At 48.7% G+C, this 22,610-nt stretch overlaps 1 protein-coding gene across 1 annotated transcript; it reads left to right on the plus strand.

The window, feature by feature from the left end:
• Positions 1 to 126: 126 nt before the first annotated feature.
• SLC5A9 (solute carrier family 5 member 9) lies at positions 127 to 22,386 on the plus strand. The gene is made up of 14 exons (XM_056498033.1): positions 127 to 295; positions 960 to 1,031; positions 3,481 to 3,585; positions 5,391 to 5,555; positions 8,075 to 8,180; positions 8,732 to 8,812; positions 9,534 to 9,739; positions 10,559 to 10,694; positions 11,567 to 11,674; positions 11,853 to 12,003; positions 13,027 to 13,195; positions 13,711 to 13,926; positions 19,854 to 19,992; positions 21,550 to 22,386. The coding sequence occupies exons 1-14, from the start codon at positions 146 to 148 to the stop codon at positions 21,756 to 21,758; spliced, it is 2,013 nt and encodes a 670-aa protein (XP_056354008.1). The 5' UTR covers positions 127 to 145; the 3' UTR covers positions 21,759 to 22,386.
• Positions 22,387 to 22,610: the final 224 nt, after the last annotated feature.

Below are 22,610 nucleotides of genomic sequence, written 5' to 3' on the forward strand. Positions count from 1 at the left end.
TGGGAAATGTTAGCCACTGTCCTGCCTGGCTCTTGATCCCCACTCACACCTTCTTCACCCTGTTAATTATTACAAGGGAATCAATGAAGGCCAATGTGCACTTAAGTCCAGTGTGAGTGAGAAAACCCTCAGTCTGCTGGCAGCCATGAGCCAGGTGACCACAGCCACGAGCCAGGTGACCACAGGCACCATGGGGCTGCCTGGGCAGCCAGGGGGCCCAGCAGCAGCCTTTGGAGTGGCAGACATCGTCGTGGTGGTTCTGTACTTCGCCTTTATCCTCGCTGTTGGGATATGGGTGAGTCCCTGAGGGGGCTGGGCTTGGGTCTGCCTGAGCCACTGAGCCTTTGATGCTCCCTGGGCTCCTCCTGGGTACAGAGGGGCTCGCCTGCAAATGGCATCCTCTGCACAGCTTATCCCAGGGCCTATGGAGCAGATTTGGGGGTGACAGGAATCCTGCTGTGAGCCTTCCCTTCCACCCCACATGGGGACAACTGTGGGATCACTCCCTGGAGGTTGTTCTGGGAATGATGCTCAACTCCTGTGCTGCTCTCACAGCTGGGTGTGGATGGGCAGGAGGCAAAAGAAAAGCTAGGGTTGTGCTGGAGAAGACTGAAATGGGGCCTTAAAAACTTTGGAAAGATTGTTGCTAATGATTTGTTCCTGTTTGGCAAAGGCTCTGTCACAGACACCTACTGTGTTCTGCTTGGTGGAACAGTTCTTTCTTTCCCAGCTGGTACATTCATGGAGAAGTCATTAGAAGGTACAAGCAGCTTCTTTCCAGAACACGACTATCAGAAGCCTGCACAAAAAGGGGCAGAAACAGTGTGCAAAGCCTGGCACACATACTTTGGAGCTGGTGCTGAGGCCAGGCACTAAGGATTCTCCTGGCTTGGTCTGACTCCAGGGTGGGTGGATGGAGGAAAACAGCTTTTTCCCTGTTCCTTTTCCTGTGCTTGCAGTCATCAATCCGAACGAGCCAGGGGACCATTGGAGGCTATTTTCTGGCTGGACGATCCATGACGTGGTTGCCTGTGAGTGAAATGCTTCTCTCTGTTTCTCATGGTTTTTCATGGCTTGAAAACAATTCCAGGTGTGAGAGCAGGTCTGGTGAGGGGACCCAGTCTCTTCATGTTCTCACTGTAGTCTTGAGATGAAGGGTGCAGGTGAAGGATCCATAAGGAATCATCCCACACGTCTTTGCCAGTGGGCTGCAGCATGGAGCTGCCAGGCCAAGAGGGTTGCTCAGCATCTTCAGGGTTTTCCAGCTCTCATTTTCTCTGCTGAGGTCAGCAGTAAAAATGTTCCCATTGATGAGAGTTAGGGAATGCTGGCTGCCTAGCTGGGTTGGAAACTTTTTGGCCTCAACCCACCACTGATGTTCCCAAGTCAAGATAGCATTAGGTAATCTAGGAATGTGTTATCCAGTAAAGAGTCTTTAGACACTGAATTAAAAATAATCCCTAATCCCAGGATTTTCTGAGCCCTTGCTATTTAATGCAGAGTTAAGTTTATAGACTAATGATGTAAAGGATATAAATTTCAAACAACTGAAGTATAAATCTTCACTATGAAGGAAAAAAATCTATTGAAGACACCTGTTTTTTGGGACTGAAAGGTGCATATAAAGATAATTTAGAGTTGGAAAGGAATAAAAGCATCACAGGAATAAAGATTCTTCTCAGCCAATGCCAGACTCTAGAACCATATATCTCTCCAGTGAGTCGTGGGTAGTGGAATGCACTTCTCAAGCAAAACAGGTTTTTTCTTTTTTTTCCTTTGGCTGTGAATTGCCCATAAATTCACTGGGCTAGATTTTCATCCTCTTCCACCAGAGACACATACACATCTCTAAAATGTCATTTCTTAAATGTTCTTAAAACTCCTGTCTGGGCCAAGTGACATTTAATGCAAAAGCTTAGCTTGATGGTTTTCTCTAATTAGGAGGGGGAAAATTAAAAGATACTAAAATTGAATATTTTTTCCCTCTTTTTTTTTTTTAAGCAAGATTTCTGTGGTTTTCTAATTTTTTTTTTTTCTATTAAAAAAATCCTCCAAACATATCCCAAAACATCCTCGATGCTTTTGGCTCCAACCACAGGTGGTTGCAGAGGCTGTTTGGTGCAGATCAGGTCTTGCACCTTCTGAATTGTTTTAGGTTCAGAGTGACCTCAAATGCTCTTTACTTCCCAGATTCATTTATCAGAGCTGATTCCACCTCTGCAGCTCTCCTGCAGGCTCAGCTCCTTGTGACCTTCACCTTGAGTACACAACTGGCTTATCTGCATTTTATTATTGTTTTTATGAGAGTGACAGGCTCCAGCTGTGCATTAAACTCAGCCCTGATAGGAAATTGCTGGTCCTGTGCAATGTATCTTTTTTATTTCTGTGTCTGATCTACATATCAGGAAAACTGCTTACATTTCTTGCAAGATTGGTTGCAAAGTCCTGTTGCAAGAAGCTTCTTTAACCAAGAGTTTTGTCAAATGGACAAGAAGGCAGAGTCAGTGTGAGTGTTGATGTCATATTAATGTTTTACCTTGCCCAAAGGTGAGAAGCAGATCAGCTTTCTTTACATGTACCAAGGAGAGCAGAGCTCCTCGTGGGTGGTGTGCCTAAAAGCAAACTGTAGGATGAAAGAGCTCATTTGTCCTTTGGGTGACTGTTCATTTGACCTGGAAGAGGTTGATGTTGGCATGCAGAAAGGAGGTGAGGCTTTGTGCCAGTAAAAATAGTAATCAAGTCAGATAGCCTCTGCCCTGTTTAAAGAGCCTGGCAGCTGGCATTCTTACAATTAGGGTGTCAATGGGGCAGGGACAGGCTGCCCTGCCCACAGCCTGCAGCTGGAGTAAACCTGGGCATTCCCCAGCCTGCTGCAGAGCTCCATAGCTTTGGACCTGCCCTGGACACTGAACAACAAAGACCTGCACGCTCCTAGCACGTCCTTGGTACAGTTCAGGAGCCCCCTTGCTCTGAGACAGCACTCCTGTCCCCATGGCTGTGTGAGCCAGCACCACACCTGTCCAGAGCAGGACTCAAAAGAGGCTGTCAGCAAGGCATGGGGAGGCAGAGCAGGGTCAGCAGGGTCAGAGATGGCACCTTGCTGTTTGCCTAACAGGGGAATGCAGAAATACACCACATTTCACTGAGGAATCTGTGGTGTCACCAGCCTGCCCTCCCTCTCTGTGCCCCTATAGCAGGTGTGCTTCTCAGGAGAAACCCCTGGCAAAGTGAGTCCTGATTCTGAGATTAAGCTTTGCACTGGAGTAGGGGCAGTGGAAAAGAGCAGGAATGTGCTTTAAGATATAAAAATGTTTTCCTTCACCTCTCAAAAACCCCTGCTCTGTTAGCAGCCAGCTCCTAACAACGAGGAGATGAGACCCCATGGAAAGAGACTTTCTGGGGGAAATGCTTGGGTTGATACAGAAGTTCCTCAAAGCGACTTTCTCAGCTGTTTTTTTCCCCCTGTGCCCTGTGTTTCAGATTGGAGCATCCCTGATGTCAACTGATGTGGGCAGTGGTTCCTTCATGGGGCTGGCAGGCACTGCAGCAGCTGGGGGCCTTGCTGTTGGAGGCTTTGAGTGGAACGTAAGACTCACTTCTGCTGTCAACTAAGATGTCACTGTTTACAAAGGGATTGGGGTTTCTCTCCAAAATCAGGTGTTTAACAGTATCAGCAGCAACAAGTACTCAACTCTCAGGAGAGAAGCCTCCAGACATTCTGACAGCCTTGGAAACATGAGATCTTTATTTGAGTTTAAGTGGAATTCACTAGACTTATTAGCTCTTTGGCCTTCCCAGTGGTACATGGCCTTATTTTTAAGATTTAGTCTGCACTCCTGAAGATTAAAATAAAGGATAATGAATGCTGGAAAGGTACTTGGATAATCATAGGATTCTGAGTACAAGGAGCTGAGAAAAAAAGTGAAAAGAAGCAGCATGTGCTCCCATATTCACTGTAAATCCATGAGAATCAGCAACACTCTCTTCACCTGGCAGCTGCCAAAATGTGGCATCTCTGAACATCTGGGTGTGATGGCAGGTCTCATTCTGCCCTGCTGAAGCAGCCTGGAAAATTGCCACTGACACCACACAAGAGCATGGAAACCAGGCCCTTGGTGTGTGGTGCTAATGAAATTTCTCAGCTGATGAGGAGTGAGATTAGTGCCAGCCTCACAAGAAGCATCACTCAGCTAACTCTGAATCTCTTGCCAGCCTCAGCAGAGAGTGTTAATGGTGCCAAGCACAGACAGGGCCCACCAAAAGCTCTCTCCTGGGGTGTGCATTCACTGCAATGTTTTTTTATAGACCATTAAGGTCACCTTTAAATCTTTTGTGAAGAAAACAGAGACTGTGTTCAGCCTGGTGCATATAGGGCATAGTATTGCTGTACTCAAAGGAAATCCATTCAAGTCACTTTAGAAGCTCATGAAGACAAGATTGTGTTTCAGGGCAAATCTAACTTCATGAGTTTAGATTAATTTATTTCAGAATGGAAAGGGAACTTAGATGTGCCATTAGTCTCTCCCTGTGCCATGGGACATCATTCAGCTGGAAGAACCATATGAGCATCTTTCACCTCAGCCACTGCAGGAGCCACGGCTGCTCTCAATCAGTCACAATCTCTGCTCACAGGGATCAGGGTTTTTTTCTGAAAACCTAAATAACTTATCAAAATAAATGCAAGGATGAATGATAATGGCTAGAGACAACCAGGAGGTGAGGTTTGATGATCCAATGGCTTTCATTTACCTTTAAGTTCTCCTGTTTGGGCTTTTGCTGGGAATCGGAGAAGAAATACATGAGGAATGCCTTTATACTTTCCAAAAGACTCTTCACCTGTGGCAAAGCAGCTAAAGTGCCTCTTTATCTACCAGTGACAGAAGCACATCTGTGCCAGCCTGCAAGGAGAACATCCCAGCAGAGTTTTGCTGCTGCTGATTTTTATGCTCCGCAGGGACGGTCGGCTGCCTCAGCCTCATCACTTGCTAATCAAGCAACAAACAGATGCTCCCATCCTGCTCTGAATCACTTAACTCTTCACTGCCACAGCATCAGTGCTTTTAAAGGCCACCAAATACACTACCATCTCTTCAGAGAGCCAGAGCAACAGAATACACCACCTTGCTCAAAAGCCATGGGGATGGAAGAGGGTGTGACACCCATGACAGCGGGAAATACAGGCATTAGGAGGAGATCTTCAAAAGCTTCTAACTGAATTTTAATAATTCCTCCAGCTGCTAGCTCATCTTCTGAGCACGGAGAAAAAGTCAGTCTGCCTCTCAGATAGATGGCATGGCACTGTACCTTTCTGTTTGCTGAGGATGGCCACTGGCAGAAGAGGGGGAAGGCTGTTTCCATGTGTGAACCTTTATTCTCTGTCTCTCTAACAGGCCATCTGGCCACTGCTGGCTCTCGGCTGGATCTTCTTGCCTGTGTACATCGCAGCAGGAGTTGTCACCATGCCTGAGTACCTGCAGAAGAGGTTTGGAGGGCAGAGGATACAAATCTACCTGTCCGTGCTGTCCCTGATTCTCTACATATTCACCAGGATATCCGTATGTATCCAGCTGAACACAGCCCCTGTGTCCAGGGCAGGGATAGGGCATCCTGGTACAGGGCTGGGCTGCTCAGAGAGAGCTCCTTGAGAGGAGCAGCCCTGCTCCCAGGAGCAGCAGCAGTGTGTTAGTGTGCTGCTCCTGCCTCTGTATTGATCATGGGGACCTTTCCTAAGAGAGAGGCAGAGCCCTCATTAAACAGCCATGCACAGTGAGAACTTTACAGGGATGTGCAGCTAATTACTAAACAGTGGAAGTACCACGGGCTGTCTGCCTGCTTTTCCTCTTCTATCACATCAAACCTTAGGTATCAGAGATAGAGGAAGGACTGCATTGCCTCTCTGAAAATCTGGCTGGCTGCATCTTGTAGAGATGAAATTCTCTTAAATTACCATAAACTCGCTGTTGTTCTTGTAGTTGAGTTTACAGCATTAGGTATTTTATGGTTGTTCCTCTCACTTTCTCTCATCTGTGTTGCCCGAAAAAGGCACAGTGAAAGAGAAGTAGGTCTGGCTTAAGACAAAACTCAGCATCTTTTCTGAATTGCTCATAGCATTGTACCCTGCTGGTAACCAAAACCAGTGTAGCCTACTAGGTATTTTCCCCTTTTAAATACCATTCAGAAAGAAACAGAAGTTATGCTCAGATATTTACCAAGAGCTACCTGTGCCCTTGGAAGGAGAGGAGTGTATTTCAGAGTCTATTACAGGCACTGAAGATGTCAGTCCTCTGTCTCCAGCTGATTATCAGTACCTGGCAGTTTTCACTAGACCCTGCTAAAGTATTCAGATGTCAAATTGCCTTAGAAGACACTGACTGGAGATAAAACACTCATGTGGCTTCAAGGTCCTTTTCCCAGGCTTATTATGTCTCAGCTCCTGGGAAGGACATTAAGAGGAGTTCCAGGCTGGGAGTGTGGGATAGATTTCCTCCTCTAATGGGCAGCTCTTGGTCATGTCACCCACTGCTGTCACCACTGCCCCCAGCTTTGCTCTGTGCCCCTGGTGGCAGAGTGAGTTAGGTCTTGCAAAGAGGCACTTGAAGCCTCTTTACCCAGGAGGGATAAATGGCAACTCTCTCCTGCAGCAGCCCACAGTGAGCACAGCCACACAGCCAAGGTATGAGACAGAGCTGTCTTTCAGAGTGACCTTCAGCAGAGCAGAATTTGCCAGTGCTTTTCAGAGCAGGACCCTGGCCCCATCACTGCTGTTTCATCTCAGTGGTTTCTCCTCTGTGCAGCCAGTTCAGGCGTGGCTGACGGATGTGGCTGGGGCAGTTTATGGCCATGACAGGTGCTTTCTATTAAGCAGAGCTATTGTTTGTGGAGAGCTCATTTAGCGGCTGGCTGGACAGCAGGCACTTGGTTACAAGAAGGATTTTTCTCCCTGTGCTTTCTGCCCAAACATAGGTCAACAAGCAGGGCACTGCAGAGTCTCCTTGGCTTGCAAAGAAAACAGAGATCTCAATAACCAGTGTTGTCAGAGGACTGATCCTGCACGGCTACAGAGGTGGCTGTGCTCCCTGCTGGGAAGCCAGACCCCAGAAGGGGCAGTGATTCCTGTGGTGTGCTGCCTGTGCCTGTTGTGTCTCAGGCCTGCAGAGCTCAGGGGTTGCACTGCTCCTTGCTTTTAAGGTGCCCATTTCAGATGCAGCAAATGGAATTCCTGCCCCATCCTTTCTGTCTCACTTGGCAAAGGTCTTCACCTGTATCTCACCCCTTATCAGACTTGCAGGTGTCCTTCCACCTGCCTTCCCAACATAAACATCTCCCATATCACCTTCTGCAATTTTGAATTATGTTAGCTGTGTAATTCCAGGTTTCACCTGGTTTCTGGTGTCACTTTCTGCCAGAAGGTCCAAACAAAACACAGCTGATGGGGGTTTCTATATTTCTAGTGAGGTCCTCAGCAGGTATAACCTGTTTTTCTAGAGTCACTCTAATATGCTGAACTGCACAAACAGAAAAACCACCTGTTGACCTTCTCAGATAAACAAATCATGGCACAAGACATCAGTGACTCTGTAGGAGTATTTTAAGAGGGAGGGTCTCTACCATGAGCCACCAAGAGGCAGCCCTGGGAAGAACAGGGTCTCTGCTATCTCCCTTCTTTCCCTCCTGTGTCTGCCTGTGCATCCATGGGCTCTGCTCTCCAGTGATGTCACAGTCACCAAAAGAAATGACAGTTTACACCAGTCCTTCTCTGTGCCAGCCAGGAATCTATGATTCAATATGGTCTTTATTTTGACGACTCTTTAGTCCCTTGGCATAGCACCCTCATTTTCACCCTCCTGCTCTCCCAGATCCTGAAAGCTCTGACCTGGAGGAAAGTTTTTCCTTACAGCAAAACAATGTTCAGAGCCAAGAGTCCTGAGAGCTCTTCTCCTCCCCTTCCAGCTCACCTTCGTGGTGTCCTCCCCTGTCAGTGCTCTCAGCTGCAGAGGGCTGCAGGCTGCTTTATTAGATTTCACTTGCACGAAGCACTACTAATGCCAGACTGCCCTTGTCTTTTTTATTCCAGACAGACATTTTTGCTGGAGCATTGTTCATCCAAACCTCTTTGGGCTGGAACCTCTACTTGTCCACTGTGGTCCTGCTAGCAGTGACTGCTGTCTACACCATAGTTGGTAATCAGCTGGTTTTAAAGGACAGATTTTAAACTGGAGCCTAGGGTCTAAGTTTTCCATTTCCTACAGAGGGAATAGAGTATCCAGGTCCTGGTCTGAGGGAGAGATTGCCCCAGTTGCTGGTAGTACCTGCCTTGTCCCTCCCAGCTGTTGGAGACCTTTGGCCCAAGGGAAAGTGTTATGGGGGGAACATTACTGTTTTTAGAGGGTTTAATAACACTGCACAAGGCTTTTGGATCCCTCTGTGCAGGAAGTCTCCACTGCCCATATTTACTATTTTGTTCCCTTTCTGCAAAATTAGCAATTTTAGCTGTTAAGATGCTGAGCTGCCTCCAAGTTCTCCCATGAACACAGAAAACCTTCCACGCTGTTCCTCATGGGAGGGCTTGTGACAGCTGTGGGCTCCAGTGGAACAGCTCAGTGCCAGCTTCTCCCAGTGGGTTTGTCCTGACATCACAGGGCTGGGGCTAAAGAAAGCCTTTTTCCAGTTGAGGTACCTGTTTCCCTGTGCATGGTGACACACTGACTGCTGTCTCTGGTTTTCCTGGCAGGGGGATTGACTGCTGTGATTTACACAGACCTGATACAGACCGTGATCATGGTGCTGGGAGCTTTTGTCCTCATGTTCATAGGTAAGGGGAACCTGCAGTGCTACCACACAGCAGTTTCATGTGTGCTGCAGAAATGAGTTTCAACCACTCACAGAAGTGGTGCCAGCACAAGTCTCACTCTCCAAGCCATCATACTTCCTATATCCTTTGCACTAACTGTATGGAGGTGAGGCTCTGGATAATGTCACCTCACTGTAGTTGCCAAAGAGGTTTGGAACATCCCATTCTCAGAGCCAAATTCAGCTCTCATTAAGCCCATGTCAATCCAGAGTAATCCTGCTGACTTCCACTGTTGACTTTTGGAGTTACTGTGGATTCATGTGGGTATAACCCAGCGTTATAAAAAATAAAGAGCAACAAGGAAATGATCATCATTAATCTTTGTTTTGAGCCTTCTTGGCAAACAGTAATATCTAAACCTTTTTTCATGTTATTTTTTTCCTGCTCTAGCTCTTGGAGGGTGTGTAAGTAAAAATTAGATGCTGATGACATTGCAGGGATTAGGATCATGGAGATTTTCCTGCATTGATCCTTTTCCAGAATGTGTTGTTTAAACCACAAGAGTTTAAACCTGGGCAAAATCCAGCTGATTTCTGTAGAAACTTTGACTGCAAAAAGCAAGAGTAGAATGAAAAGTAAAGGAGATAAGAGGAAGATAAAAGAAAAGTAATCACGAGACTCAGATAAGTTAATAACTTTGCATATACCAACAGCCCTTAAATCACTGGCATCTTCTTTACAGGATTTGAAAAAGTTGGCTGGTATGAAGGACTTCAGGAGAAATACATCACAGCAATACCAAAGATCACAGTCCCAAACACAACCTGTCACCTCCCACGAGATGATTCTTTCCATTTGTTCAGGGATCCCATCACAGGAGACCTTCCCTGGCCTGGCCTTGTATTTGGTCTCACTATAGTGGCTCTTTGGTGCTGGTGCACTGACCAGGTAAATAAAATCTTTCCCTCAGCAGACAAACCACCACAGTGTTATTTTCAGTCCACTCCTCAGTCTGCAGATCCATGAGCTGAAAATTCACTCTGCCTCAGTGTGCAGGAGTTGCTACTTTTTTTACTGGTCTAGACCAGAATGTCTCACTCCTTCCACCTTCTCAGCAAGCTGCTAATTTTATGCACTTCTTAGTGCAGTGAGAACAGGTTGTTTCCATCAGTCTTTATCCCACTGTGGGCTGGTGAGTACTGGGAGTCTTCATGCAGATAGCATGACAAGGATAGAAAAACATGAATCTGGAGCTGGCTGTGCTGTGACCTTGAGTAGACCTCCAGACAGTATTCCTCCATTCATATTCCCAGATGTCTCATGTCCCTTATTCCTTTTCAAGCTACAAACAAGGAAAGCTGTGTGTGTTTCTTGAGACATGGTGCTTCTGTGCTTTCAGATGGGATAATTATGAAACCCCACCACTGAGCTTTTACCAAAACACCCACAGTCTGCTTCATTTTGTGTCTCTTGCTGCCGTACAGCTGCTGTCTCCAGCCCTGAAGGTGGCTTCATTTCAGTCAAGGGTGAAATTATTCCTGTAAAGGAAATTTCCAGCTGCCCTCTCCTGTAGCCTGTGGACTGAGCTCTGAGTGGTGGCAGCAGGCTGCAGTCAGTGAGGTGGGAAAGCTGTCCTTGGCATGCAAAACACCCTGGGATCCTGCAGGATGAAAGTCATCCCTGAGAAGGAGAGACAGAGAGAATGGATCCTGCTCTCCCTGCTGTGCTTCTGTTTCATTCTCTGCTTCCTTTCTGCACTGGTTGCAGGTGATGGTCCAGAGGTCTCTGTCTGCCAAGAACCTCTCCCATGCCAAAGGTGGATCAGTGCTGGCAGGACACCTGAAAACGCTGCCTGTGTTTTTCATTGTCATGCCAGGAATGATCAGCAGAGCTCTTTACCCAGGTAAGCCTTCCCATCTTCCTTGACCTGGGGCTCCAGACCTGCCAGGACCACCAATCCCACACAGGTCTGCCAGCACTTTCACCTCTTAGGAACTGCTGTCCTGCAGGCATGTTCACTGAGACTCCTGTTGCACTGTGGTGTTCCCAAGCCCTCCCTCCACCTCCAGTTTTCCCAGTGCCAGAAATCAGCAGGAGTAGCCATAAGGGGCACACTTTGCCATTGGGGCATATAGCTCCATGCTGTGGACATTGCATTCATCTGTCTGGAGGGAGGGAGGGAGTCAGTGAAATTAAATTCATGGAGCACTGAGGTTGTCATTCAGATTCTATAGATTACATCCATTAGTTATTTTGGAGAGTTTTAGCAACCTACCACACAAATTCATTTAGGTCCTGGTGGATTAGGCTGAACGAGCCTCCCTTAAATCCCAAGGAGCTCTCACTGCTGGTTTCTCCAGAGCCTTCCCTTTTCCAGGAGGAATACCTTGGTTGGAAGGACCACTCCCAAAGGAAAGAGCCTATTTCCCAGATTGCCTAAATAGGAGTAAGTGAGCCTCCAGCATCCCTGGGAGCCCAGATGACAGGTTCATGGAAACAGTCCAGTTCCCACAAGTGACAAATCATCAAGGATTACAGTTATGCAACACCCAGGAGAATTTAGCTGTACCCTGAACAGAATTTCAAAATGTCATCTCAAAGTTTCACCTCTATTAAATGATATAAAGCATTTTCTAGCTCCACTCATTGTAGCTGTATTCCACCTCTGAATTTATATGAAACTGCACAAGGCATCAGGATTTGTTCCCTTGATCTAAACATCCTGTGGCTCAGTGGGGTTTGCACTGACTCCTTGTTGTTCCCTGTGTTCCTCAGATGAAGTGGGCTGCGTGGACCCAGAAGAGTGCAAAAGGATCTGTGGAGCTGCTGTGGGCTGTTCCAACATTGCCTACCCCAAACTGGTGATTGAGCTCATGCCTGATGGTGAGAACAGCCTTGTGGAGCTGGGCTTGAGCCAGGCTCTGCACGGGGGCATCAGGCTGCCCTCCCCATCCTAAGGACGTGGAGATCTCGCTGCAGATACCTGACAGCAGGATGGGAAAACAGTGCTCAGAGGCCCAAGGCCCAATCCTGATTGCCTTTCTGTGCTCGTGTCCCCCAGGGCTGCGGGGTCTGATGATTGCAGTGATGATGGCAGCCCTGATGAGCTCCCTCACCTCCGTGTTCAACAGCAGCAGCACCCTCTTCGTGGTGGACATCTGGCAGCGGCTCCGCAGGAAAGCCTCCGAGCAGGAGCTGATGATCGTGGGCAGGTCTGAGCATTGTTCATGGCTCATTCCTCCCATCATCTCCTCTGAGAGCAGCTTTTTTACATCCCCCAGGCTGGACTCACTGAGAAAAATCTGCTGCCTGCAATACAGAGCAGGACCACAGCTTGGGAAAGAGCATTGTGTTTTCCAGCTTCATCTTGGATAGGCCTGGGCAAGGCGAAACTCTGAGTGTTCCACTGAGCTAAGCTCCTCTTCTCTCAGAACTTATAAATACTTCTTTAAATGTAACTTTTAGAAAAGCCAAAAGTGCTCTTGAATAATTGTCACCAGAGGTCTATAAAAATGTTATTTTTACATCAGACAGGAGTGATATATTGGAATTACTTCATTTTCTTTTTTATTTTTTTTCAGGGAAAAGTGCAGAGCTGAGCCTCCCAGCTCTCTGTCTCTGTGATAGGCTGTAGTGCTTTGGTGCTGGGCTATATCAGGGGCATATAAAGTTCTCCTCCAGTCAGGGGAATTTAGGCTGCATTCAGTGTGGAGGTTTTGCTCTCTAGTCATGAGCACTAAGTTCTAAACCTTGCTGAGGCTTGGCTGAAGGCTGCAGGCAAACTCACAATTTGCCATGGCAGAGTGGGGAGGGGACAGGATCCTCTTGTTCAGCAATATGGACAAACCTCTGTGGCACACGGTGCAAAGGCAGAGGAAGGTCACAATATTCACCTGAGACCCCAAGCACAATTTTAATAAGTAGCAAACAAGTTGGAATTTGGCAAAGGTGAGAGACTGAGCACATTACCTGCTTGGAAAAGTGGCAGAAAGATTGCTTCCACAAGCTCCCTCTTTGTGTCATATCCAAGAGCAAGGTCATTGAAGAACATGTCACATTTTAGGATACACCAGGCTCACACTGGGAGAACAATTTTCTCTTTTGCTGTGTACACAAGGAAAGGTTCTTGAGAGTGATCTGTGGAACTTTTCTTAGGAAATTCCAAGAGCATCTGGGAGTATGTTTTGCTGCAAATCTACTTACAGAGTTAATACAACTTTATCCTTCTCTTTCAGAGTCTTCATCCTCATCCTTGTGGTCATCAGCATTCTCTGGATCCCAATCGTTCAGTCAGCCAACAGTGGGAAGCTCTTTGACTACATTCAGTCCATAGGCAGCTATCTGTCCCCACCAATCACAGCCCTCTTCATCTTGGCAATCTTCTGGAAGAGGGTTAATGAGCCTGTAAGTGAGGTGCCAACAACCAATTGATACATGTACTTAATTTGATAAAATAAATAAGTATCCCTTCCCTCAGTACTTAGCCCTTGAGACACTTGGAGCTCGGAGCCCGTCCAGCTCAAGTGTGACAACCAGACAGCCTTTCCTGGCACACAGCAGTGGATCTTAGCCCAGTCTCTAGGGAATATGGGTTTGCTTCTAAGTCACTGCAAAGTGGCACTTTTCAGCAGTCCCATTTGAAAGCATGAAAGGGAAGTTGTTCTGCCATTTAGTGTCAAAGTCTCATTGGAGGCGTGTTGTTAGGAGGAGATTCTTGCATTGCTTGTACTCTGTGTGTTCCATGTTCAAGGGCAGAGAGAAAAAAATGAGGATTTTTACCTGAAAAAATTATCCTTTGATGCACCTCAGTGTGGATTTCCACCAGGCATAAAAAGTCCTGGGAAAGAGGGAGAAGAGAGGGAAAACTACAACCAGAGGTAATTTGCAGTGACCTTTTCTCTGTGCTTGCCTTTTCCCAGGGTGCTTTCTGGGGCCTCATGGCTGGGCTGGCTGCTGGGCTGGCTCGGATGATCATGGAGTTTTCTTATAGTGCCCCAGCTTGTGGGGAGGTGGACAGGAGACCAGCTGTGCTAAAGGATGTGCACTACCTCTACTTTGCCCTCATCCTCTTTGCCCTCACTGCCATTGTCATCGTCATCGTCAGCCTCTGCACCACGCCCATCCCTGAAGAAAAGGTGAGTGACTTGCAGGGACACCCCTGTTTGGATACCAGAAATCCCTGGGGTCTGCCCTTTGCTGCTCCTGCAGTGGCTAAGGAATGGTGTGCTGGAGAGCAGCCCTTGCTCCGCAGCTCTCTCTGTTCCCCAGGTCACAGAGTGTTAATGCTGCTGAGCACTGAGTGCTCCAAATTGAGTGTGAGTTCCCATGCTGTGCCCAGAGCTGGGCAGACACCCCCATCATAGCTGGAATAGAGAGAAAAGAAGAAGGGAAGGAGATGAAATCACATTACAGAGCACTGCTGAGGAGGAATTAAATATATCTAATTGTAGCATCTAGCCTGTTTCAGCAGAGCCAGCATCAATCTTGCAGGGAAACAAGATTAATATCTTTTGCAACATGGGCATTTAGGAAAATAACATTTTGTCCCAGTGTGATCTCAATTAAATCTAATAACTTTGAGGGAAGCACAACTTTCTTTTACTTAGCACATTAAGATGGTGCAGAGCTGGGAGGTTTTATATTGTAAAACCTTAAAGCAACTCTTCCCAGTCCCAAGTTTTAAAGCAGCTGCCAATATAACAAAACGGCCACCTACCTCTCAGCAAAGGTTACTGGATAGATTAAAAAGACCTATTTTTTCCTGTCTAACTGCATGAGAGAGAAAATGCTATGATGCCATCAATCTGTTGCTTCCTCATAACTTGTAAAGCATTAAGCAGCTCCATCAGTGCTTGATGGAATGTTATAGGTGTCAAAGACACCCCCCTCCTAAAGATTACATGAAAGCAGGTGCTCAGATAGGGGAGAGGAGGGGGGAGAGAGGCTGTCTTTGTGTCTGCTTGGAGATAAACTCTCAGCTTTTATTAGCTATCAGAGCATCCACATGGGAGAGAGAAATACTGGCAAGGAGGCACCATTAGTTCTGCTGCTTACGTTGTTCATGACTGCTCAGGGGTGGCCAGATGGTTGCCAGCAATTAATTACTGTGGTTTAATGAGTTCCCACTCATCATCTGACCTGTGATAGCTAAACATGTGCAGTGCTCCCTGCCCACAGCAATAGCAAGATAAGATGTATTAACACAGCACTGGTGAACAGTGAGCATCAAACCAGCAGTTTAGGAGATGGAGAAACTGCCCCCAGCACCTCCAGGCTTTTCAGTCTGACCTCTGAGGTATGAAAACATTTAAAGTATCTTCCAAGAGGGGGAGTTCAGCACGGAGCCCACTATAAAAGAATTAGAGAAAAGAGGTTATGACCTTAAGAGATTCCCAGGGGAGATTTTCAGTGTATTTCCACTGAAATGTGTGAGTTTATAGGTGCTGGATGTGAGTGACCTTATTTGACACATTCTTCAAAGAGCAGGGTTATGGTCAGGGAGGGCAGGATTTTGTCTGAAGCAGCTGTGTGCAGTTATCCCAGAGGAACAAAGCATGAGAGGTGGTGGCTGCCCTGCCTCAGGTACCTCAGGAGAGCCAGGGAGGGATAAGAGCTTGCTGAAGGGCAGCACTGGCCAGGAACTAACATCACTGGACTTTTTGGGGGAAATTTTCTCAATAGGGATGTTCAGGATAGCATTTTGGTATGCCATGGACCCCACACAGTGCTGAGCTCAGTGCTTGACCTCTGTGTAAGAGATTCTGTTGTAGAAAATGAATGAGAATGAATAAAGGCTGGACACAGAGACCCAGATCAATCATCTGATATTTGTGATGACCATCCCATGTGCTCCCTGCCCCTCAGTATCTTCTTACCACAAGGAAAATGGGATGGACTGCCAGGGAATTCATGCCACTAAGCAGTAGCTCATTCTCTCTTTCCATAGCTCAGTAGGAATGGGAGAGTCTGTCCCCATTTCTTTTTGTCTGATTCCATTCAGTTTCTAGTATTTATCCCTGATTTCATCAGGAAACGTCTGCCCTTGTTCCTCAGAGAACAGCCAAAGGGAAGGTGTGGGGTTTAACTGAAGCAGGAGACAGCACTGCTGGGAGTGGGCAGCACTGAGAACAAAATTTTTCATTTTCCTGGGTCAGATTCACCTCAGGTTTTGGCCTGGATGTGAGCAGAGGTGTGGGCTTGCACCATCACTCTGGTGCCATGGTTTCTCATGGTTTGCCCCCTCATCTCCAGCGAGTCTGTGGCTGTGCTGGGCTGGCCCAGGGACAGAAGCGTGTGGGGAAGGAAGGGCAGGAGGTGGAGATCAGGGTGGATGTGCCAGGCTCTGACTGCCTGGGTAGAAACTGGCACCTGACCTTTGTGTGGTGAGGAGCCTGAGTGTCCCTGTGACAGTGGCTGGGAGGGGGACACTGTGCTGGGTGTGCTGCAAGAGCATCTCTGGAGCTCTGGTGTCTCCTGAGCCTTGGGTATGTCTCCCCTAAGACTCATGTGGGGCTGGTTCTGCTCTTCCTTATCTGCAGAGCTTGGGGATGGAATGATGAAAGACATGCTAGAGGAGCTAGGAATTGTGTCATTTGTTTTGTCAAGCAAAAAGAGTAGAAAAACAAGGCAGGAAAGACAAAGCTGAGGAAATACAGTGATAGATCACAGCTCAGCAGATGTAAATCACCACAGCTCCATTGCCTTCAAAGACCAGCAGCAGCTGTTGAGCACAGTTATGTCGCCTTGCACCAGCTGAGGATCTACACTGGACAACTTTAAATATTGAATCTCAATGCTTTAGAGATAGTAAATGGGCAAAAGGAGAAAAGAGATTTGTATCTGATGTTAGAGTGGTACAGCTAATGTTCCTGGCTTTAAATGAATTACAGTCTGAGAACTGCAAGCTGTAGCATTTTCTCCTGCTGTTTTGGACACTCTCCCATCCCTGTGGTGATTGATGCTGTGCTGGAAAACAAGTATGCAAGGAATTTGTTTGGTATGCTCCAGAGTTCATATGTCTTCATTGTAGGTAGTCCATATTGTGTCATGCCGTCCTTGAAAACCCTGCAAAAGAGCTTACAATTAAATTTGAGACTGTGAAGCTGAAACACAACTGTCAGGTGCCAGATGGCATTTTGGAACAGAAGGATTTATTCTAGTTTACAAACAACAAAAGAAAAACTTTGCTGAGTTCTTGAAAACTCCCTTGCCCAAGGAGACTGTGAGGGAGAGAAGGGAGGGGGACAGCCACAAAGCAGAGAGTGCTGCAGCAGCAGGCCAGCTCCCCAGGGGTCAGGGCTGACCCAGACAGGCTGATGGATTGGTAATTCCACGTGCTGTGCCCTGGGGTTGGGATGTTTTCCCTGTGGCTTGGGGTCTGGCTTCAGCAGCTGCTCTTGCTGCACAGCTTGGGAGAAGCAGCAGCCCACCTGGGCTGGCCTGAGCCCACCTGGGCTGGCTGAGCCCACCTGGGCTGGCTGAGCTCACCTGGGCTGGCTGAGCCCACCTGGGCTGGCTGAGCTCACCTGGGCTGGGTGAGCCCACCTGGGCTGGCTGAGCTCACTTGGGCTGGCTGAGCCCACCTGGGCTGCCTGAGCTCACCTGGGCTGGCTGAGCCCACCTGGGCTGGCTGAGCTCACCTGGGCTGGCTGAGCCCACCTGGGCTGGCTGAGCTCACTTGGGCTGGCTGAGCTCACCTGGGCTGGCCTGAGCTCACCTGGGCTGGCTGAGCCCACCTGGGCTGGCCTGAGCTCACCTGGGCTGGCCTGAGCTCACCTGGGCTGGCTGAGCCCACCTGGGCTGGCTGAGCTCACCTGGGCTGGCTGAGCCCACCTGGGCTGCCTGAGCTCACCTGGGCTGGCTGAGCCCACCTGGGCTGGCTGAGCCCACCTGGGCTGGCTGAGCTCACCTGGGCTGCCTGAGCTCACCTGGGCTGGCTGAGCCCACCTGGGCTGGCCTGAGCCCACCTGGGCTGGCTGAGCTCACCTGGGCTGGCTGAGCTCACCTGGGCTGGCCTGAGCCCACCTGGGCTGCCTGAGCCCACCTGGGCTGGCCTGAGCCCACCTGGGCTGGCTGAGCTCACCTGGGCTGGCTGAGCCCACCTGGGCTGGCCTGAGCCCACCTGGGCTGCCTGAGCTCACCTGGGCTGGCTGAGCTCACCTGGGCTGGGTGAGCTCACCTGGGCTGGCTGAGCTCACCTGGGCTGGCCTGAGCCCACCTGGGCTGGCTGAGCCCACCTGGGCTGGCTGAGCTCACCTGGGCTGGCTGAGCTCACCTGGGCTGGCCTGAGCTCACCTGGGCTGGCTGAGCCCACCTGGGCTGGCTGAGCTCACCTGGGCTGGCTGAGCCCACCTGGGCTGGCTGAGCTCACCTGGGCTGGCTGAGCCCACCTGGGCTGGCTGAGCCCACCTGAGGGCTCTGAGCTGCTGCAGCTGCAGCTCCCCCAGCATCACTCCTGGCACTGGGAGCCTGACACACTCTGTGGGTGCTGACAGGAGCAGGCTAGGGGGGCTCAGGGCTCCCCCAGCAGTGCCCAGGGGTGACCCTGCAGATGGCAGCAGAGCCACAGAGCCAGCACCCAGCACAAGGCTCCCCTGCCCTCGGGATGGGGGCCTCAGGCAGCACTTCCAAGGTCCCAGTCACTAAATCTGACACAGCCCCTCTGTTGGCAATTCTGTTTTTCCCTGCTTCCTCCAGGCACCCAGGACAGTGCCACCACTGCCTCCCCTCCCCATGGGCACAGAGCTGCTGCTCTGCCCACACCAGGGCAAAGAGCAGGAAGGGGGATCCCAAGGAATGCAGCCAGCCCAAACCAGAGCTCAAAGCTGGTGTGGTGCTCCACCAGGAGCTCCCCAGGGTGGTGCTTTGCTTTGTTGGCCATGGGAGAGGCACCAGCTCCAGGTGGGTCAGTGGGATGGTGCCATGAGGTTTCTTCCCACTGGGAATTGCTTCCCTCTGGTGGAGTCCAAAACCCAGGTAACACCCCAGCCTTGGAGATTTTGCTGCAATTTGCAAAGACATTGGTTCAGTGACACATGAGGAGAGAAAAGGAAAAAAGTTTTAGAAATCCTTTAGTATCCTGAAACTTTACTATGTTCCAGTGACATTTCCTAAGTGATTAAAAAAAAAAAATCCCCGAGAAAGATGAGGATCATCAAATCAAAGCAATTTAGCACTTCATGACAAGAAAGATTAGCCCTGCCCAATGCTCATCTTGGTTGAAAATGATTTAAATAAAGCTATAAATCTTCTGGAAATTATGCAACATTCTGTGTCAGCTGGAAGCTTCTGCCTGGATTTGTGTGTGCAAAATTCAGAAATTAAACTCCTGTCACTTTGTAAGTGACCCATTGGGGGAGTTCATTTCCATATGGGCAGAGCAGGGTGGCAGCTGCTCCTGGGGCAGGTGTGTGACTTTGCCTGCCCTGCTGTCACCACAGCAGCTTTGCTGTCCCCCCTGTGCCCCTCTGCCAGGCACAGAGGAGTGGGGCAGCCACTGGAGCTGGCAGCTGTGTTTGGGAGGGATGGATGAGCCTGTTCCTGCTGCCTGGCCAATGTCTTCTATTGGCCCATCTGAGAAACCTGGAATTAAAAAAAAAATCTTCTGAGGGCAAAACAGCTGTCTGTGACAGCATCCAGAGAGGGTATCTTGGCTTATTTATTTATTTATTTGACTTTATTGCCCTTCCCTGTTGGAGGACTGCCATTCTGGATGCAGACCATCATTATTTCAGATCAGTCACATGAGCCTTGCAAATAGGAAGCTGTTTCTCCAATGTCTGCTAAAGGGTTACTCCTCAGAGACAGGGATGGCACAGGTTATTTAAAAAGATGGAGAGAAACCAGATTATCTCACATTTTTTTCTCGGCTTTTCAACTCCAGCTGGGTGCCAACCTTCTAACCCAGGGTGTGAGCACCTGTGTAGGAAAGAAGGAAGGTGGGAGATCACCCCAAACAGGGCTCAGCATCACCTTGGACCTGTGGCCCCAAGGGGGGACTGTCTGGGTCCCACACTGACAGACACACAAGCAGTGATGAGTTTCTCTCTGCTCCACTTTGCAGCTGGATGGCCTCACGTGGTGGACCAGGCACAAAAAGGCACCTGCCATAATCCCAAACAGTGAAGCACCAGAGATCACCCCAGAAGACAGGGAGAAGGAGCTGGTGGGAAATGCATCTCCAGGCGATGAGGAGGAAGCAGGTAGGCTCTGAGTGTAACAAACACACCCATGAGCCTGGCAGTGCACAGCCAGGCTCCCATTGTTGTGAGGGGCCACCTGGTGCATTCACTGGAGCTGGGGCTTGTATTTACACTTTTAAGGATGTGACAAATGGAAGTGTTGTGGTTCTTGGTGCTCCCAGCTTACCTTGATGTCACATCCCTCTGACTGGCTCTGGAGAGCTGCCATTCCTGAAAAAACAAAAAGCACCAAAACAGCAGCACAGTCTGAGGGACCAAGAGACCCTGGGAGCAGACATGTGCACCTTGTGGATGCCCTAGAGTGAACCCACAGGCCCCACTTTTCTCCTTTCCACCTTCCCTTAGGATGTAAGCCATGGTTAAAGCTCAGACCTTAAGTAGCTCTGTGTCCTGCCAGAGGTATTTAATAGGAAGGAAGGCAGAGCAAAGTGAACTGAAAGAATCACCAGGAGACAGAACAGTAGCAGGAGATGCTACATAGGCAAGTTCTTTTTAGAGTGGACAGAGCTTTATTCTGCAAATCTATTAAAAAATGCAGCTTTCTGGTTGTAAGCTTAGCCTTCAAAGGTTACAGAGCAGGAATCTCAGAATAAAGACATACACAATATTTCTTCACTCCTTCCATTTGCTGGTCAGTCCAAAGGACACTGGAACCAATCACAGCCAAGCTAAACAGAAGTGAACATCTTATTTTTTTCTTTTCCAATAGATCAAATTTGGGTTTAAGCTGAATGCAGCTGTTCAGCATTATTTCTTATCAATTCCTAGTTCACTTCACTAGCTCAGATTTTTATAAACAAATATCTTGATATTTTGGTAATTAGCAGAGATGAGGAAGGAAATGTGAAACACAGCAGTTGACAGTTTAATGAGGATTTTTTTTCTGGGTAACACCTTTATGAAGGCCTCATAACATCCTGCATTTCAAAAAAAGGTTATATTTGGAAAGAACAGCGAGTGAAATACTCAGCACAGGACTGACAATTAAAACACACACTTCACCTGGCATGCCATGTGTAATAAACAAGCTGGGATATCTCTAAATGGACCATCATGCTGTCAGGAATTTTTAAAAGTAGATGGAATCTGGGTTGGGTGGGAGGAGAAGAGGTTTGTTAATTAACTAATGAGTGAGTGGTGCAATCAACTGACTGCAATCAGGCTATGCTGTACATGGTCTAGGGAGAATTTTCCTTTTCCTTTTCCTTTTCCTTTTCCTTTTCCTTTTCCTTTTCCTTTTCCTTTTCCTTTTCCTTTTCCTTTTCCTTTTCCTTTTCCTTTTCCTTTTCCTTTTCCTTTTCCTTTTTTCCTTTTCCTTTTCCTTTTCCTTTTCCTTTTCCTTTTCCCCTTTTTCCTTTTCCTTTTCCTTTTCCTTTTCCTTTTCCTTTTCCTTTTCTTCCTTTTCCTTTTCCTTTTCCTCCTTTCCATCATGTATCTCCCATGCAAGGTGCCTCAAGCCCCACTCCAGACTGGCCCATGCACCTCCAAATCGCTGGGAGGAGGGAGGGAAGAGTCCCAGCAGATTCCAACAGCCGTGTTTTGGTCCTTCTCTCGCAGCAGCCAAACGCCCCTGCTGGAAAATGGTGGTTATGTGGTTGTGTGGTCTGTCCACCGGCCCAAAGCCCACCCTGTCCCAGGAGGAGAAAGCTGCCCTGGAGCAGAGACTCACCAGCATCGAGGAAGAGCCCCTGTGGAGGAATGTGTGCAATGCTAATGCCATTATCCTGATGACCATCAACGTCTTCCTCTGGGCATATTTTGGCTGAGCTGGGCTCAGCAAGCTCCTGGTGACAGTCCCTGGGGCACTGCCCCTCCCTGGGGGCACCACTTGCTGGGAATGACTGTGGGGCTCAGTTTCTCCACGAGGGGTGACAAAGGCTCAGCACTGCTCACATCTGGGATGCAGGGGATGTGTGGGACAAGTCAGGAGGTTTGGGGTCAAGTTTTAGGGTGCAGAGCTGAGCCCAGCAAGGAGCAAAGGCTTTGGAAAGCCCAGCTGTGGCATGGCTGGGGCCTCTCTCAGGGCTGGCTTTGCACTGCTGAGCTTAGGGGAAGGAATTCTGGTTTACAGTGGTGTGGGGAAGTAGATTTAAACACTAGCTGTGATTTTTTATGTGGCCAAACTTCAGATGGGATCAGCTGGGGACTGGATTAACTCAGCAGTGGCAAGCCTGGCTCCCACAGGCTCCCCAGAACCTGTGTGGGATCCCTCCCACCCACCCTCACTGGGACCAGCAGTGGGTACAGGGGCTCCTTGCTCTCCCTGAGCCCCCACCTCTGCTGCACGAGGGCTGGGCTCACACCAGCCTGAGCCTGTTTGCCCACAGGGCTGATGCTGCCCCTTTCCAGCATTTCCAGCAATAAAGGTGCCTGGGTAACCAAGGCAGTCCTGACTGTGGTCATTGTGGTGATCTGTCCTGCTCTGACACACCAAAGGCTCCCTGGGACCACAGTGATCTGGCTATGGATGGCAAAAGAAATATCCTTCCTGGGGATCTGGATCAGGATCTCACTTTCTTGAGCAAGTTTGGGCTTTTCTCACCGATTTTGGTGCCATCACATAACATGGCACAGCCAAAATCTCTGAAACCATGAAGAGACAGCAGCACCCACTGTTA

Source organism: Oenanthe melanoleuca, chromosome 8, assembly GCF_029582105.1.
Source record: "Oenanthe melanoleuca isolate GR-GAL-2019-014 chromosome 8, OMel1.0, whole genome shotgun sequence".
NCBI lineage: Eukaryota > Metazoa > Chordata > Aves > Passeriformes > Muscicapidae > Oenanthe > Oenanthe melanoleuca.

What these genes read in the sequence shown, in the direction of transcription:
- SLC5A9 (XM_056498033.1), top strand. Translation starts at nt 146, where the DNA reads ATGAGCCAGGTGACCACAGCCACGAGCCAGGTGACCACAGGCACCATG. An exon ending in TCCTCGCTGTTGGGATATGG is followed by an intron (nt 296 to 959) that starts GTGAGTCCCTGA and finishes CTGTGCTTGCAG; the next exon opens with TCATCAATCCGAACGAGCCA. An exon ending in GATCCATGACGTGGTTGCCT is followed by an intron (nt 1,032 to 3,480) that starts GTGAGTGAAATG and finishes CCTGTGTTTCAG; the next exon opens with ATTGGAGCATCCCTGATGTC.